At 40.5% G+C, this 16933-nt stretch overlaps 1 protein-coding gene across 1 annotated transcript; it reads right to left on the reverse strand.

Moving 5' to 3' along the window:
* Window positions 1–762: 762 nt before the first annotated feature.
* Window positions 763–11463, reverse strand: LOC119487947 (prohibitin-2-like). The gene is made up of 10 exons (XM_037769042.1): window positions 11347–11463; window positions 9973–10105; window positions 9583–9667; window positions 6092–6171; window positions 4529–4713; window positions 4170–4299; window positions 2732–2835; window positions 2276–2353; window positions 2008–2087; window positions 763–1383 (listed from the first exon to the last, which is right to left on the reverse strand). The coding sequence occupies exons 1-10, from the start codon at window positions 11365–11367 to the stop codon at window positions 1359–1361; spliced, it is 921 nt and encodes a 306-aa protein (XP_037624970.1). The 5' UTR covers window positions 11368–11463; the 3' UTR covers window positions 763–1358.
* Window positions 11464–16933: the final 5470 nt, after the last annotated feature.

The raw sequence follows: 16933 nt of genomic DNA on the forward strand, positions 1-16933 counted from the left end.
GACACAAATAGCTGCTTTCTTATCACACGAGGGGGCTGTTGCTCAGTATGAAATGAATTCACCTAAACTGCCGTCTGCAGGAAGTTAAACCTAGTGGAACTGTAGTTGCACCGTTTACAGGGTTCCCGCGGGGTCTTAAAAAGCCTTATAGGGACTGTTTGTAAGAATCAGAAATTGCTTGTTAACAGCAACACCTGTGGCCGTTAAGTCAACGAAAGTCAGCGTCCTGTTGCTCGCGCTTGTGCTCGCTCTACATAGGCATGAACGAGCGTCGGTGAAAACAGTGACGCTTAAAAATTCATTAACGTTACTTTCATTTAATAAAATAAATGCATTATCTTGCTTTTAAACGTTTCGTTTTTTGAGCACACCGTAACAAAACCAAAAGGTAACACCACTTTAGGAGCAACGGAAGTCAGACGGCAGCTGGCGGGACCACGGTTCAACATTCTACTACAGTGGCCTTCAGGTAACGTAAAAACGCAAAAAGCTCTCTAGAGCCAGAGTTGGGTTTGTCCGTTCTGGGCTACTGTAGAAACATGGCGGAGCAGCATGGAGGACTCCGTGAAGAGGACCTGCTCCCAAAGTAGATATGAAGGGCTCATTCTAAGCTAACAAAAACACAACGATTCTTAGTTTGGGGTGGTTATACACTTAAGACTTAGTTATGAATATCATATCCCATTTCTGCTAATAGAACCCCCGAAAAGTTACACACTGGTCCTTTAAGTTAAATCCAGATAGGAATGACATGAGAAAGTGTACTCATAATAAAAGTTTATAATTAACAGATAAATTAGGTTGCATTAACTTTCACCAACACTGGTCACAGCATTATTAGGTTTTACTGCATGACTCCACACACATCACCAAACATCTGTACCACCAGCTCCAGGTTGACATGTGGAGCCATGTCATCCCTGGGAGGACTGGCACTAGGGACAGTGCTGCGGTGATATCTCACTGCCTCATTTGTCCTATCAGCTCCTCCTGACAGAAGACACCAATCTGCTAAATATTTTTGAAGTTCATTCTTATTCAAAGGAGACTCTCACAAGACTCGCATTCTACTGACATATCAGTCGGACATGTGCCCGTCCTTATGATTAGATTCTTGTACTTTTCTATTAAACACATCTGTTACTGATTTGTTCACTGTGAAGTTGAAATGAGATCAATGTTTTGTTCCACTACAATCATTCATTGACAAACCTCGGGGTGATACAGGCCATTCCCTAAATTTAAAAGAAAAACTAAAAGAACCGTCTTCTCTCTTGTTGTCCACATTCACACTCGTCCAGATTCATAGATGGTGATTCTCTATGTGCAGATCAAGACGGTTCTGTGTGTCCTCTTCATCACTTCATTTGGCCCGCTGTCATGCTGAAAGACAACAGCACACTTCATTAACCAGCACAAGGTTACTGTAGCTGTACATGTACTTAAAGGTCCCCTATCATGCTCATTTTCAGGATCATACTTGTATTTTGTGTTTCTACTAGAACATGTTTACATGCTGTAATGATAAAAAAAACAACTTTATTTTCCTCATACAGTCAGCCTGAATATAACTGTATTTACTCTCTGTCTGAAACGCTCCGTTTTAGCGCATTTCGATGGAATTGCGACGAAATGCAACAGAATTGCGTTGCTAGGCAACAGCTTGGGTCCATGTGTACTTCCTGTCAGCTGATGACATTCACAAACACTACAACCAGGAATAAACTGGGACACATTTAGAATGTTTACGTTTAAAATTGTGTCAAGGGTCTAAATATTGTATATTTGTGACATCACAAATGGACGGAAATCCTGACAGCTTGTTTCAAATGCAGAGTTTCTGAATATGGGCTGTGTGTATTTCTCTGTGGATTGAGCGTTTTAACTAAGCATTTCTTTCTTCTTCAGTCCCCCTCACCTGTCATGTCAGAACAAAGCTGTGTGTGTGTGTGCGTGCGTGCGTGCGTGCGTGCGTGCGTGCGTGTGTGCGCGCGCGCGTAAACCTACCTGTTAAGAAATGTCCGGTCTTGTAGGTTCAGGACCAAACTGTCAGCATTAAGGTACACCTTGTTCTGAGATGTTGACACCTGGAAGCAGACACAACAGCCATCATGACCACCACCACCACTATCACTAATGCTGGGACACAGTTACTTTGGTATCCTGTAATATTCACACAGAAGTTAAATCTGGTACGTTTCATTGAAAATCACGTACAGTAAATCAGAGTGGAGCAGAGAGACGGAGTCACAGAGAGATAAACAACAGTACTGACCGTCTTTGCGATGGCCTGTGCCGCTCTGATCCTCCTCAGCTTCAGGTAACCTGGGTTCTTAGTCACTGCTAGGCCCAACTGACACACAAACACACACACACACACACACACACACACACACACACACACACACACACACACACACACACACACACACACACACACACACACACACACACACACACACACACACACACAGACACAGTTTTTGTTTAGTCAATACATTGCCTTTCATACATCATGACCAGAAATGTAATGCAAAGTAAACAACGGTACCGATTACTTTCCACAGTCTTCTTTAGATATTTAAGTCCTCACGGTCAATAATAACACGCTGCAGGTTTGTTTCACTGTCTGACTCGAAGTTTACATCACAACACTCTCATTTTCTCAGTAGGATACGACTCGTGATGTGGAGCAATGCTGTTTCCATAGTAACAGTGAGAAGCAGGTTACCATTTTGGCAGCTTCAGCCTCTCCCTCAGCCTGGATGATCTTCTGTCTCTGATCCTGTTTGGCTTTCTCCACATAGAACTGGGCTCTCTGGGCCTCTTGGTGGGCTAAACACACACACACACACACAAACACACTATTACTGATAAAGTTCCTCTTTGTATAAATTCAATGAATTTCTAGAACAGCAGACTCCAGATCAGCTCTCATTGGTTGTTTTCCTCCGGTCTGTGAAATCTTGCAGATGCCATTAGGAGCACCGGAGGACACAGAGGCACATGATTTTTTATAGATTACCTGTCTCATGTACTACTGTCACGATATACTGACCGTTTGTTAATCATATTTGCTCCATTTCTATCCACTGAAGCTTAACGCAATCGATCTTTTGGACGTTGTAGCAGGCTCCGTTTTAAAACTTGTCCGGTAGGAGTCTTAATAACGCTCCAAATTTACACTAAATTTTGGCGAGGAAAAACTGTCGTGGCCATTTTCAAAGGGGTCACTTGACCTCTGACCTCCAGATCAGTGAATGTAAATGGGTTCTATGGGTACCCACGAGTCTCCCCTTTACAGACATGCCCACTTTATGATAATCACATGCAGTTTGGGGCAAGTCATAGTCAAGTCAGCACACTGACACACTGACAGCTGTTGTTGCCTGTTGGGCTGCAGTTTGACATGTTATGATTGGAGCATATTTTTCATGCTACATACATTTGCATAAAGCAGCATATTTCTTTACTCCAATGTTGATAAGAGTAATAAATACTTGACAAATCTCCCTTTAAGGCACATTTTCAACTGATAAAACGTGTGATTAATCGTGATTAACTACAGATAATCATTATCATATTATAGTATGTCAAACAAAGTAATAAAAAGTCATCATATATGTTTATGTTGAAAAAGTCATAATATAGTGTGTTGGAAAAATATCATAAAAAATCATAAAAGTCATCATATAGTATGTCGAAAACAATCATAAAAAAGTCATAATATAGTATGTCATAAAAAAGTCATAATATAATATGCCGAAAAAAGTCATAAAAAAGTCATAATATAGGATGTTAAAAAGTCCTAATTAGTATGTTGAAAAAAAATCATAAAAAAGTTTGTTGAAATAAGTCATAAAAAAGTCATAATATAATATGTTGAAAAAAGTCATAAAAAAGTCATAGTATGGTAGACAAGACAAACGCATGTGATAATCTGTTAGCTCAATTAGACCGAAGCAACAACACTGAAACCCCAGACAGTGTAAAGCTCATCTGGGCATTAAACAAGAACCTTTCTACATTTGAGTCTGCTGTGGTGATAATCAGCAGATTTCCTCTATATTAACATTTGTGAAATGTTTAGCAGGAAACAGCCTGAGATGGTTGAGGCTATTGAGCTACATACAGTAAGCATGTTGTCAGTGAGCTGCACCGAGCCTTACCGACTTGCTTGGCCTCCACGGCAGCAGTGTACTGGCTGCTGAAGCTCAGCTCGGTGATGGACACGTCATCCAGAATGATGTTGAAGTCTTTGGCTCTCTCAAACAGCTCCCTGCGCACCAGCAAGGACACCTGGACCACAACACACACACCGACAACATCCAACTCTTCACTAACAATATCACACATGTAGATGGATTTTGAGATGTTTGGTCACCTGACACAGTCTTAAAGAAACTGAACTAATTGTAGCATGTAGCTCTGAAAGAGATGATTATTGCATTAGTATTACAGTTCATTTACTAGAACTATAGACTGGGATCCTCATTTGTCCCAGCAGAGTGGACAGATATGAGAGTACCTGTGCTCTCTGCGTGATGAGCTGCGAGGCGTTGAACTTCGCCACTACGGACTTGAGGACCTCGTTGACGATGGAGGGCAGGACTTTCTCATCGTAGTCCTTCCCCAGCTGTTGGTACATGATCGGCAGGTTGGACGCCAGCGGTCTGGACAACACCCGCACTGCTATGTTCACCATCTGCAGATCTTTACACAGATATTAGATACTACTGAGAGATCAGAAAATCAAGTTATTCTACACAGTTTAACTTGTTTGAATGAACACTGAGCTGCCTCGTCCTCCTGCTCTGGTTTGTTACTTTTACTATGTTCATTACTGAGTCATCTGTGTCACATGTGATTCACATGCTACCACCTGTGGTCTCTTTCGTCTTCACAAGTTAGCGCCGTCAGACTCCGTTGACGGTCGACCGGTCGTCGGTCACGGTCGATCAGTTGACAACCAGCTGGCTGACGATCCATCGGTGCATCTCTACTACTCGTAGACCTGCTTTGGTGCGAGGTAACTTCAGGGTTAACCCTTCAGGGTTTTCCATCCTACGACGGTGGATCACTTCTTACGTCAGGGTAACTGATGCTGAACACCTGACCTGCTCCGGAGCAGGTTATGCTCCGGAGCACGTTGTCAATCTGTGATTGGTCAGAAGCTGCAAACATCGCCCCGTTCATGTGAACGTGCTCATAACCAGACTGAGAAACCCTGGGTTGATTTACCGAGTTGATAACCAGTTTCGTAGGACCGCTTAGCGTGATATCGATTGTTAGGGTCAGTGAAGCCAGATAACGAGAAGATACCCTCGGTGTGTTGAAGTCGCTTCGTAGTACCAGCCCCGACTCAACATGGCTTGATATCTGTAACAATAGGATTGCTTGTTCCTAGTTGATGTTGTTCCAGGGAACTGTTAGAATGGGACACGGACCATAGTAATGCTAGCTAGAGCTGAGTTAACATGTGGACTGTCGTACTGAATAAAGTCACAAGTAAGCAAGTGCAATGCTTTAACCGTCCATTCTGTATGATTTATGAAGAACGGAACAGATTGAAACAATATCCTGTCATATTACAACAAACAATGTGGATCTATCTCCCCTCTCTCCCCCGCTCTTCCTCCCTCCCTCCCTCTCCTTCTCTTTCTACCTACACCCGCCTCTCAAAACACTCACACAACCCTGCTTCAACCTCAGAAAAATCAAACTTGCTGTTCTCTTTTCTGCCACCAGGAGTCGCAAAGGTGCTCCCTCATCACTAACTCTATCTGTATGCAGCATCAACGCTCCCATCATACAGGGGCTGGATAAATATTCATAATCTGTTACACACAGGGCTGCAGATATTTAGTCAAAGATCTAAAAAACGTGTCTAACACAGAGGCACGAGCCACAGAAATATTATGTAAAGGTTAAGAAGACAACTTCTCTGTCATCTGTTTTAAATATCCATATAGCCGATCACAGAGCTGTTGTTTTTACCATGACGCATTCAGATGAGTCTGCCCACACGGCAGTAGAACATCACTATTACAAATACTTCTATGCTGAGTCAGAGAGCTTGTGTGTGTGTTACCTTTGCTGCCAGTCAAAGAGGAGATCTTTCTGGGTTTGGCTCTGATATCAAAGATGATAGGGTACTGGAACCACGGGATCCTGCAACACAGACGGGTGTTGTCACGGCACAGGTAATACCGGTGAGATGATCTGTTTTAGGTCTAGTTCATTTTATTTCCACTGATCCTTGAGACTGCACCAGCTAGTAACGGGCCATAACATAACATGAAGGCCTGATGACTCCACCCGTCCTCCACACATGGTGGGCCCAGCCAACTCCGGTCTTCTTGTGACGCAGATTATGCACTAAGCTTGCATTTATGTCAACAAACAGACGCAGACAGACACTAAATCATGATACTTCAGGGATGTGGGTTATCGTTCGTTGTCCTTCACAGTCTCCGTCTGCAGCGTGTCACTGTCATGTGTTCCACTGCTCACTTTCTACCTGGCGTCTGCCCTCAGACTGATCTTTTTACTTAACCTTCTTGAGGTTGGCAATCAATCAAAAATGACAAATAATAACCTGCGAGTGTGCAAGCAAGCGAGTAAAGTCCAATTCTATAGCACCTTTCACAGACACCACTCACAAATGGCTTCGCAGTCAAAGAAATAGGTTAAAATATTAAATAAACACATGCTACCTAAATGCCTTATCTGCTTTTTAAAAGAGTTCAAAGACCTCAAGGGAGACTATTCCAGAGCTCAGGGGCTGTTGGATCCTCTATGGATGGGTAGAGGAACCCGAGAGCTCGGCTCGTGGTGTGGGGATTCAGAAGGTAGGTGATATACTGTGGAGCCTGGTCATGTAGTGCTCTGTAGGTGGGCACCAAAAATGAATGAATTAAATGAATTCTAAAATGAACAGGAAGCCAGTTAAAATAGGTGTATTAATGGCAGCATTTTGGATGGTTTGTAAACGGTGTAAGAGGAGATTTATTAAGGCCGGTAATAAGAGAATTACAGTAGTCCAAACATGATGAGATAAAAGCATGTTTGGTTTCTTTAGACAAAGGTTGAACAAAAGAACGTGGTACAAACCCTGAAAATAAAAGGTGATAATATTGACTAGTATGCAGAGGCACATGAAGTCAAAAACCTTTAAAAAACAGAGAGGTTGGGAGGACATCTAGTGGACTTGAGGAGGGTTTGCAGTGTGGTAGACAAGGCTTTAGCCTTTAAACCAGCTCTTAAAGCACTAGACAAAAAAAAGAACCCGTATCACTATTACAATATTATCGAAAAATACAACTTAGATTTTTTTGTTTATGTTATGTTTGTTTACCTTATAAGATACAGCAGGTTTAAACTATTTATTCTAAAAGCTCATAATGAAATAAGACAAACGGGATCATCAACGAGGGGAGACGGTGGAAATATAAAACATTGTTCAACAAACTTTACGTTACTCAAACTGCTTTTTCAGTTACAGAAACAAAACAGTGGACTGATCTCCCTCCAGATATTAGAGAGATGTTAAAAAGGGTCATGTTGTCTCAGCAGGAATCTCTCTGCTCCGTCAGAGGCTGCTCTTTCCCTCTCCTCTTCCCTCGTCACTCTGCTGCTCTGTATCCGGTCTGTGAGCGTCGCTGCCTGGCTGGTGAGCGATCTACGCCCGTGGGTGATTGTGGAGCTTTTCAACTCCAAAAAGGCAGATAAACACAGGTTCCTGTTAATTTATAATTTACATTTTTGTTGTGATAACTAAACAAAACTATCCGTCAACAAGGAAATAAAAGCCCCTCGTCTACAGACCGGTCTCTAGAGAGCTCCAGCCAGCTCATAGCGGTCTGTGAGCGTGACCGCCCGGCTGACGAGGTAGTGACCCCGGCAGGCGCTAGCTAGCTGTCACAGCAGTTTGTGGAGCTTCTAAACTCCGACAACAGTGGAGCAAATGTTCGATTCGCCATCTAATATCGTAAAACTGTCAATATTCAAAATCTACACAGTTGATTTCTCGCCTCAAAAACTTTTAGAAGTGAATTTAGTGATGAAATAGATACGAAAAATGTAAAAAACAATCAGTTTTTGGCTGCGATCGTTGTTGTAACCGTAGCCTGTAAAGTTCCAGCGCTTTGCATTGTGGGATACAGTAGGTGAGGTAGACTGGTCCGACGCATACTGGAGATTTTGCCCGAATCAGTACGACATCCGGGCACTTTTGGCATACTGTAGATTTTGCTTTTGTTTGCATACTACATACTACATGCTACATTTTGGCCAAATCAGTACGTACTACTAGTAGAGTATGAGGTTTTGAATACAGCCACAGAGTCTAGGATGGATGGATGGATGGATATGAGGAACCACTAGTGAATGGACTGGATGTTTGCCCCAACATTTACAACCTTATCTACTCTTACAGGTTTAGGATTTAGGGTTAAATGATGATCAACAATGTTTTGAAAAATAGTAAAAGGTTTTATAGTCATCAAAATGGTTCAGTATGTTCTCCAGTGTCACAGTAGTGAGTAAAAGCAACTTGCTCATTCTGCGTTTTGATGACTGTAAAACCTTTTACCATCATTCAAAATACTGATGATCATAATTCAACCCTAAACCCTAAGAGACTGTTAGAAGAAGATTTGTAAGTTAGGAGTGCTGGGAGAGACAATATAGTAGTGTGACACAAATTAAAGCCAGGACAGACAACAGACTCAAAGAGTTTAGAAGTAAAGAGGGGAAACTCTGGTTTCTTTTTGGACAACAGCCACTAGATGGCGCTGCGGTAGCGCTGCCAATATTTGGGACTGAAAATGCCAATGAGTCTGTGGCCGTGGATGTATAAAAAGACATCTGTAAATGAGAGGATGTTTTTTTTTTTTTTAGGTAAATCAACTTCCCAGTAGGAACACTTAAATAACCCTCATTTAAATCAGTACGTCCTAAAAGTTGTAAAACTCACTAACAGCTGAATCCAGAGTTATTTTCCTCGTCATAATGAACGGTCATCAGACCCACGAGACTGCACCGCCCTGCACGCTCATATGACATATCCGGTTCTGCCAGCTTCCTGCTAGCTGTACGCGTCTGTAATAATGGATATATTGGCTGTAATTCATCATTTTATTATCTTCTAATACCCCCATAGGCTGTATGCTGTCAGCCTGTACCGTGGTGGATGTATTAACGTCTCTGTTCCCAAACAACCGGCTATCGGCCAGTAGCTAGTAGTATGACTAGAACAGAATTTAATAGAGTTGTAGGCTATTTCCTAACACGCAGGGCAAAAGCACAGGACACAACCTCTTCTACAGTATTTTCTGCATATTTATAATATATCTTTATTGTTCAACACAGGCCATTTCGGTAGAGACATTAAACATGACGGTAGAATAGAAATCATTTTGTTTTACTTTTGTACGCGCACGTTTTACTGGCTTCGCTATGGTAGTCGTCTCAATTACAGTCCAAAATGGCGGAGGCGTAGGTCTGCTGCTGGGCGCTGGCGTCGCAATGGACTTTCACTTCTTAACAATATACATTCTTTGACAGACTGGAACATCCTACCTGAAATGCAGACCCTCAGACAGAACAGTGTCCATCTGCATCCCTCCTATCCTGTTGAAGATGATGGCTCGGTGACCACCCTCCACTGTGCACGCACGCACGCACACAAACACACACACACAGAATATATGATTAACTAACATGTTAAAGGTATAAGCAATGCTTCTTTGTATCAAATATTTTCTTACACCCCCTACAAACTACACTAGGATTAATGGCTACTGCAGCCCAACAGGTGAACCACATTCAACAGCCAGTGCATCTCCTCGTCATCCTAGAAACTCCTGCTAGTTTTTGTGGAGTATCACTGCCATCTGGGGGACAAGAACCGGTCTGCCTGCGTCTGTTACATTTTGAGAGCTCGGTACAAGTGTGTGTGTGCGTGTTTACCTGTGTATGTGGCTTCTTTAACGCCATATGCCAAAGCACCAGCTCCAAGCAGCAGCTTCAGTCCTATTCCTGCCCCTCTGCCACCAGATGAAGACATCCGAGCGGCCAGATCCCTCAGGTGCTGGATGAGGCGCTAGAGTTGAGTGGATGAGCGTGTGACAGAGAGAAAAAATGGAAAGTAAGATAGATAGTCGTGTCCTTGCAGCAATGTGTGACTTTACAGTAGTGCTGAAATGATTAGTCAATTAATGGATTAATCAATTGTGTTTTGGGGTGCTTCTCATTTGCCATGTCTCCCCGCTCCTTGGGTGACAGAAATTAGACTGATCCGCCATAATGAAGATGTCTGAATAGCCTTATTTCTGTTGGGAGAAGTAAGGATCGACTCGGGTGTAATCTCACTAGCAAGTTTAGATTCTATTTGTGTTCTGACCATTTAGTTCCTATTAAAAGTCCTATATCATGCTCATTTTCCTCATACTGTCTGCCTGAATATACCTGTATTTAGCCTCTGTCTGAAACGCTCAGTTTTAGTGCATTTCAACGGAATTGCAACGGAATTGCGTTGTTAGGCAACAGTTTTGGTCCATTTTTACTTCCTGTCAGCTGATGGTATTTACATACACTGCAACAGGAATTAAACTGGGACACATTGAAAAATGTTTACTTTTAAAACCGTGTAATGGTCTAAATATTGTATATTTGTGACATCACAAATTGACAGAAATCCTGACAGCTTGTTTCAAATGACCTGGATGACCTGGATTTCATAACCTGGATTATTACATAGTAAATTAGAATATCAATAAATGCAGATGTGCTGCTGACTTTCAGTGTCTGTTGATAATATAAATACTGAAGAGTTGATTTTGAATGAATGTGCAGATGCTTGTCAAATATTTAAAGGGGAAACATGCAGAGATATTTCACATTCACTGGTGTGATGTTGTAGAGGACATCATCATGTACTGGCTGTATAGGAACAGTGCAGCCTCATTATCAGGGCTGATAGAGGACTCAGGGCTGTCCCACTATGTCTTTACGGGCTCTGACTACCGGTGTGGACTAACCTTAGACCGGAGCGAGCTGAATAAGCAAAGGCCTACAGACCAGTCTCTGTTTATATCAGCATATGATGTTAGCATGCTAACAGCTAACGTCAGGTCTGACTGTAAACGGTTAACGGCGGCTGTCTGTGTGAGGTTTAGCGGTAACCGGAGCCGGTAAAACGGTGCCCTAACCTCCCGTTAAGATGCTGACTGACGTGCTCCTCACTAACGTTACCGTTCAGCTCCAGTAACGTTAGTAGATAAACGTGTCTGTCAGCAGCGCATTAAACTCATTTAATCATGTAGTAATGTAGTTAACACTCACATTGGGCTCCTTGTTCGCCATGCTGCTGAACGTCAAACCCCAAGGTCGAGACAACCCCCCTCCTTCCTCTGCGTCGACCGCAAAGTCTACTGGGACATGTAGTCCGACAGCATGGACAACCTTTTACTGTAGAATAATCATCAATTATCCCACTTTGGTTATTGAAGGTTCTCTGACTTCTTACTGTATAAAGGTTTACTGTTCATACTCTAGGCTATATAAAGGTTTACTGTATATACTGTAGGCTATATAAAGGTTTACTGTTCATACTGTAGGCTATATAAAGGTTTACTGTATATAAAGGTTTACTGTATATACTGTAGGCTATATAAAGGTTTACTGTATATACTGTAGGCTATATAAAGGTTTATTGTATATACTGTAGGCTATATAAAGGTTTACTGTATATAAAGGTTTACTGTATATACTGTAGGCTATATAAAGGTTTACTGTATATACTGCATATAAAGGTTGACTGTATATAAAGGTTTACTATTCATACTCTAGGCTATATAAAGGTTTACTGTATATACTGTAGGCTATATAAAGGTTTACTGTTCATACTGTAGGCTATATAAAGGTTTACTGTATATAAAGGTTTACTGTATATACTGTAGGCTATATAAAGGTTTACTGTATATACTGTAGGCTATATAAAGGTTTAGTGTATATACTGTAGGCTATATAAAGGTTTACTGTATATAAAGGTTTACTGTATATACTGTAGGCTATATAAAGGTTTACTGTATATACTGCATATAAAGGTTGACTGTATATAAAGGTTTACTGTATATACTGTAGGCTATATAAAGGTTTATTGTATATACTGTAGGCTATATAAAGGTTTACTGTATATAAAGGTTGACTGTACATACTGTAGGCTATATAAAGGTTTACTGTATATAAAGGTTTACTGTGTATATACTGTAGGCTATATAAAGGTTTACTGTATATAAAGGATTACTGTACATACTGTAGGCTATATAAAGGTTTACTGTATATACTGTAGGCTATATAAAGGTTTAATGTACATACTGTAGGCTATATAAAGGTTTACTGTATATACTGTATATAACCTAAAAGTTTACTGCATATAAAGGTTTACTGCATATAGTCTAAAAGTTTACTATGTATAACGGTTTACAGTATATACTGTATATACAGGTTTACTGTACATACTGCATATAAACGTTTACTGTAGATAAAGGTTTACTATATATACTGTATATACAGTACAGGTTTACTGTATACACTGTATACAAAGGTTTACATATATAAAGCTTTACTGTGCATAATGTATATAAAGAATGACTGTACATACTGTATACAAAGTTTTACTGTATATAAAGGTTTACTGTACATACTGTATACAAAGGTTTACTGTAGATAAAGGTTTACTATAAAGGTTTACTGTATATAAAGGTTGACTGTATATAAAGGATTACTTACTGTATACAAAGGTTTACTGTATATGAAGGGTTTACTCTACATATTGTCTACAAGCAAGACCCCTCTGCTTCACATCGCTCTGTCAGGGTTTGTTTCACAACCAGGACCCCGCTAGCTGTACATTATCCCGCTTGTAACACCGCTACTTATTTAAGGAATCAATAATTTGACACAAAAACGGTCCCTTACGTGTTTCTATGTTCTGAGACAGATCATCGTGTGATATAAAATAGATGTTCACTGGTAATATTGGATAAAAGACTCCTGGTATAATGATACACTAGAGTTACCAGTCCACACAACCTACATCCCAAAACATGGGATAAATGATGTTTACTAAATATACACAATGTACTGATGGTGATAGTGAGCTGGTTCATTTGCAGAAAATTCATATACACGCTATAATAATAATATAATACAATGTATAATGTGCCAATACAGGACAGCAGATATTTAAAAAAACATTGCTGAGCACTTTCAGCTTCCAAAGAGGCATGACCTTCCCTCTAGCGCCCTCCTCAGGACAAACTGTATATTTCAGCCTCACCACCTGGAAGGCTTTTAGAACCGTTCACCTTTTCCAGCACTTTACATGTTGAGGGCTGTATTGAACCTTACAAGCTCCTACAGGTTTGAGACTTGAGTTGTTTTTTTTGCCAGTATGCCCTTGAGGATTTACAACTACGTATTACTTTTACAATTAAAGTGTAACCATGATGATGTATTTTTTAAATACACGACCATAGAAGTGCAGCATGAATTTAGTTCTTCAAGCACAAACGATGTGAATCTGCAGCTGAAACTGACATAAACGGATGACAAACAGGTGATTGCCGTTGACAGTTGATAAGAAGCCATGCCACGTCAGCACTGTCATAGAGTGATGTGCAGGCTGCAGCAGGCCGGCTTCACAAGAATTCAGCAGACATGTTGAAACATGCATCACCTTCTCACTATACATGTGAGTCACTCACTGAGCTACAAAGACATGCTTCTTCACTTCCATCCAGTTCTGCTGCTGGTAAAAGGAGGAGCAGCAGAGAGATGATCACACAAAGCTAAATATATCTGCTTCTTGACAGATGACTGTAAGACTAAAAATTCATATTGTATACAAATGCAAACACAAAATCAAACACTCAATTCAAGTGTTCTGAGAGATATCTAGACTTCTGCTCCTCCTCATGGCTCTGTTTTCAGGCTTTAAAAGATCTAGCCCGTGACGGGAGACTTTGACCAATCACAGGTCATTTCATTGAGAGAACATTCCAATTGGCTGTGACCGGAACAATGGCGGCGGCGTCACAAACTTTCTAATTTTACAGCTAAACCGTGCACTACAAGATGATTCTGAAAACATCTGAGGAGAGAAATAGGCATTAATGTAACATAATATTGATTCATATTTGATCAGCGCTGCCAAGTTTGACCGTTTAGTCGGAGTTTGCTAGGGATTGACATCCAGCTCTCATAGACGGCAGATGGACAGCAGACCTCAGATCAGCTCTTACTGCTTGTTTTCCTCGGGTCTGGGATATATTGCAGATGCCGTTAGGAGCACCGGAGGACACAGAGGCACATGATTTTTTTCAGGTTACCTGTTTCATGTACTACTGTCACGATATAGTGACTGTTTTATACAAGTAACTTTTTTTAATCATATTTGCTCCAATCTCACCTACTTCAGCTTTAAAGTTCAGTCCAAATTTGAATCCTTCAGATTTCAGTTCTGGTTAATACAAAAAAAAACGTCTCAAATAAAAACATGTCAGCCATAAATTGTATCAACGATGAGGTTTGATTGACTTAAAGCAGCAGTGGGTAGAAATGGAGCAAATATGATTAATAAAAAGTTATTTATATAAAACGGTCAGTATGTCCTGACACGAGTACATGATATAGGTAATCTGAAAAAAAGGGTCCTAATGGTATCTGCAAGATTTCACAGACCGGAGGAAAACAACTAATTAGAGCCGAGCTGGAACCTTGCCGTCTCAGAGCAGCTGTCAATCACTCAAGAACTCTGACCAAACGGTCAAACTAGGCAGCGCTGATCAAATATGAATCAATATTATGTTACGTTAATGCCTATTTCTCTCCTCAAATGTTTTCAGAAACATCTTGTAGTGCACGGTTTAGCTGTAAAATGAGAAAGTTTGCTCCGGCTGGTGGGCGGTGCTTGGTATTTCCTCAAATGATCTCAACATGGCTGCCGGGTCAAAAACGTTCTCATCAGCGCGGCCTAGTTTGGCCATTTAATCGGAGTGATTGGTCAAAGTCTCCCGTCACGGGCTACATTTTTTAAAGCCTGAAAACAGTTCCATGAGGAGGTGCAGAACTCAGAGCACTTGAATTATAATATGCTGAAAAGTTATTATGGAATTTTTGCCCAATGATGCCAAAAATATTCTGCCTACTGCAGTGGAAGCTGATGACTCAAAAAATTGGGGACGACAGGAGGAAAACAAAGCCACGGTGTCACTTGCACCTCCATTTTATATGGGCTCAGTGCTATATACTGTATATATATATATATATATATATATATATATTAAGTTAACGCAATAATGACACAATAAAGACGCTTTAACGCAAATTTGTTTTAAAGACACGAATTTCTTTAAAGCAATCAATGTTTCGGAGGTTGTAGCAGCTTCAATTTTTAGAGCTAGAGTGAAGATATTAAAGTAAGTAATCCATTGATACCAACCATGTCATACTAGCTTGTCACAAAGGGGGACTAATAACGCTCCGAACTTGCGCTAAATTTTGGCGAGGAAAAACTGTCATGGCCGTTTTCAAAGGGGTGAAAATGTGTTCTATGGGTACCCACGAGTCTCCCCTTTACAGACATGCCCACTTTATGATAATAACATGCAGTTTTTTTCATGCAGTATAAATGTGTTATTGTCTCCTATTCTAAAAATGGTGTATTTGAATATTTCTGCATACTGGGGTCCCTAAAAAGTCTTGAATTACATAAATTGGGTATCACTGTAAAGCTGAGAGCCCAACTGTATTCATGTGTGATGATGTTAATCCCTATAGTAGCCATTTCATTGTAGTGAGAGCATTTTTTTTTTTTTATTTGACCTTGCTGTATGAAAAATTGATATTGAATATTGAATGACATTGAATCTAAAATGTTACTCCTTCATTTAGTGCAGAGATCATGGAAAAGTTCATTTCAGACCCTGGATGTGGCTAAAGATGGAGGTGCTGCAACTCAACAATTCCAACGTTAAGATTAGAAGGTTTTGACTTTATTTAACCTGACTCTACTCTTTGGTCAGTCACCAAGTCCTCCTCTCTTCATAATATTGTCTTACCCAAATACATAATGCAATATTTGCATGCATAGACAGTGCATCAGGCTATGGGTATAAGACACACAGTGATCCGCAACAATAATTTAGATAACCCGATAGCAGTCCTTTTCAAACGGGTTAATCATCCAATCACAGCTTTCAGCTACTCTGGGGTTGAAAAAGTGGAATGTCACGACATGGAGGTGATCTTAAGGAAGATCTTCTTAAACGAGAAGCCTTTTGGATAACAGAGCTCCACACTTTTGGGACCCACTTTGGGCCCAATGATGAATTAGATTTGAGTGTATGTCTGTGAAATATAGAACTTCTACTTAATTGTAATGATGATGGCATTTTGATCTTGTTGTTTGAGTTGCTGTAGTAAATTGACCAAGCAATGTTTTTAATGTGTAATATTGTATACTTATGATCGTGTGCCCTGATAATTTATGGTAAGATTATTATTGTTTTCCTTCAATAGTGATGTATGTTTGATGTTCTTTGTTTGACATGTATTTTTCTTCTCTTCTCTTCCCTGTTTTTTTCATGGTGCAATGGATATGGGATGATGTCACTTCCTCAACCAATAGGGATGGCAGACACTTCCAATCATCCAATCAGATTTAGTGGTGTTTAAAAGAACACACACCACCATTTTATCTTCTTAATGTCCTGATGAAGGTCCTTGTTGACCCAAATGTTGACTATTTTTATAATTATCATTTTTTATTTGAATAAGACACACAGTGAGTCAACAGCCCACTTCTGGCACCCATTTGCTGATCGTCCTTGGAGGTGGCCCTTCTGAGGTTTCTTCCTTCATCCTT

The sequence above is a fragment of the Sebastes umbrosus genome, chromosome 5 (assembly GCF_015220745.1).
Source record: "Sebastes umbrosus isolate fSebUmb1 chromosome 5, fSebUmb1.pri, whole genome shotgun sequence".
Taxonomy (NCBI): domain Eukaryota; kingdom Metazoa; phylum Chordata; class Actinopteri; order Perciformes; family Sebastidae; genus Sebastes; species Sebastes umbrosus.

Excerpts from the sequence above, each read along its gene's own strand:
- LOC119487947 (XM_037769042.1), bottom strand. The coding sequence starts at position 11,367 with ATGGCGAACAAGGAGCCCAAT. Across the intron at positions 9,668-9,972 it reads TAAAGAAGCCACATACACAG|TGGAGGGTGGTCACCGAGCC; the intron begins GTAAACACGCAC and ends GTGCGTGCACAG. Across the intron at positions 2,836-4,169 it reads CGTGGAGGCCAAGCAAGTCG|CCCACCAAGAGGCCCAGAGA; the intron begins GTAAGGCTCGGT and ends GTGTGTGTTTAG.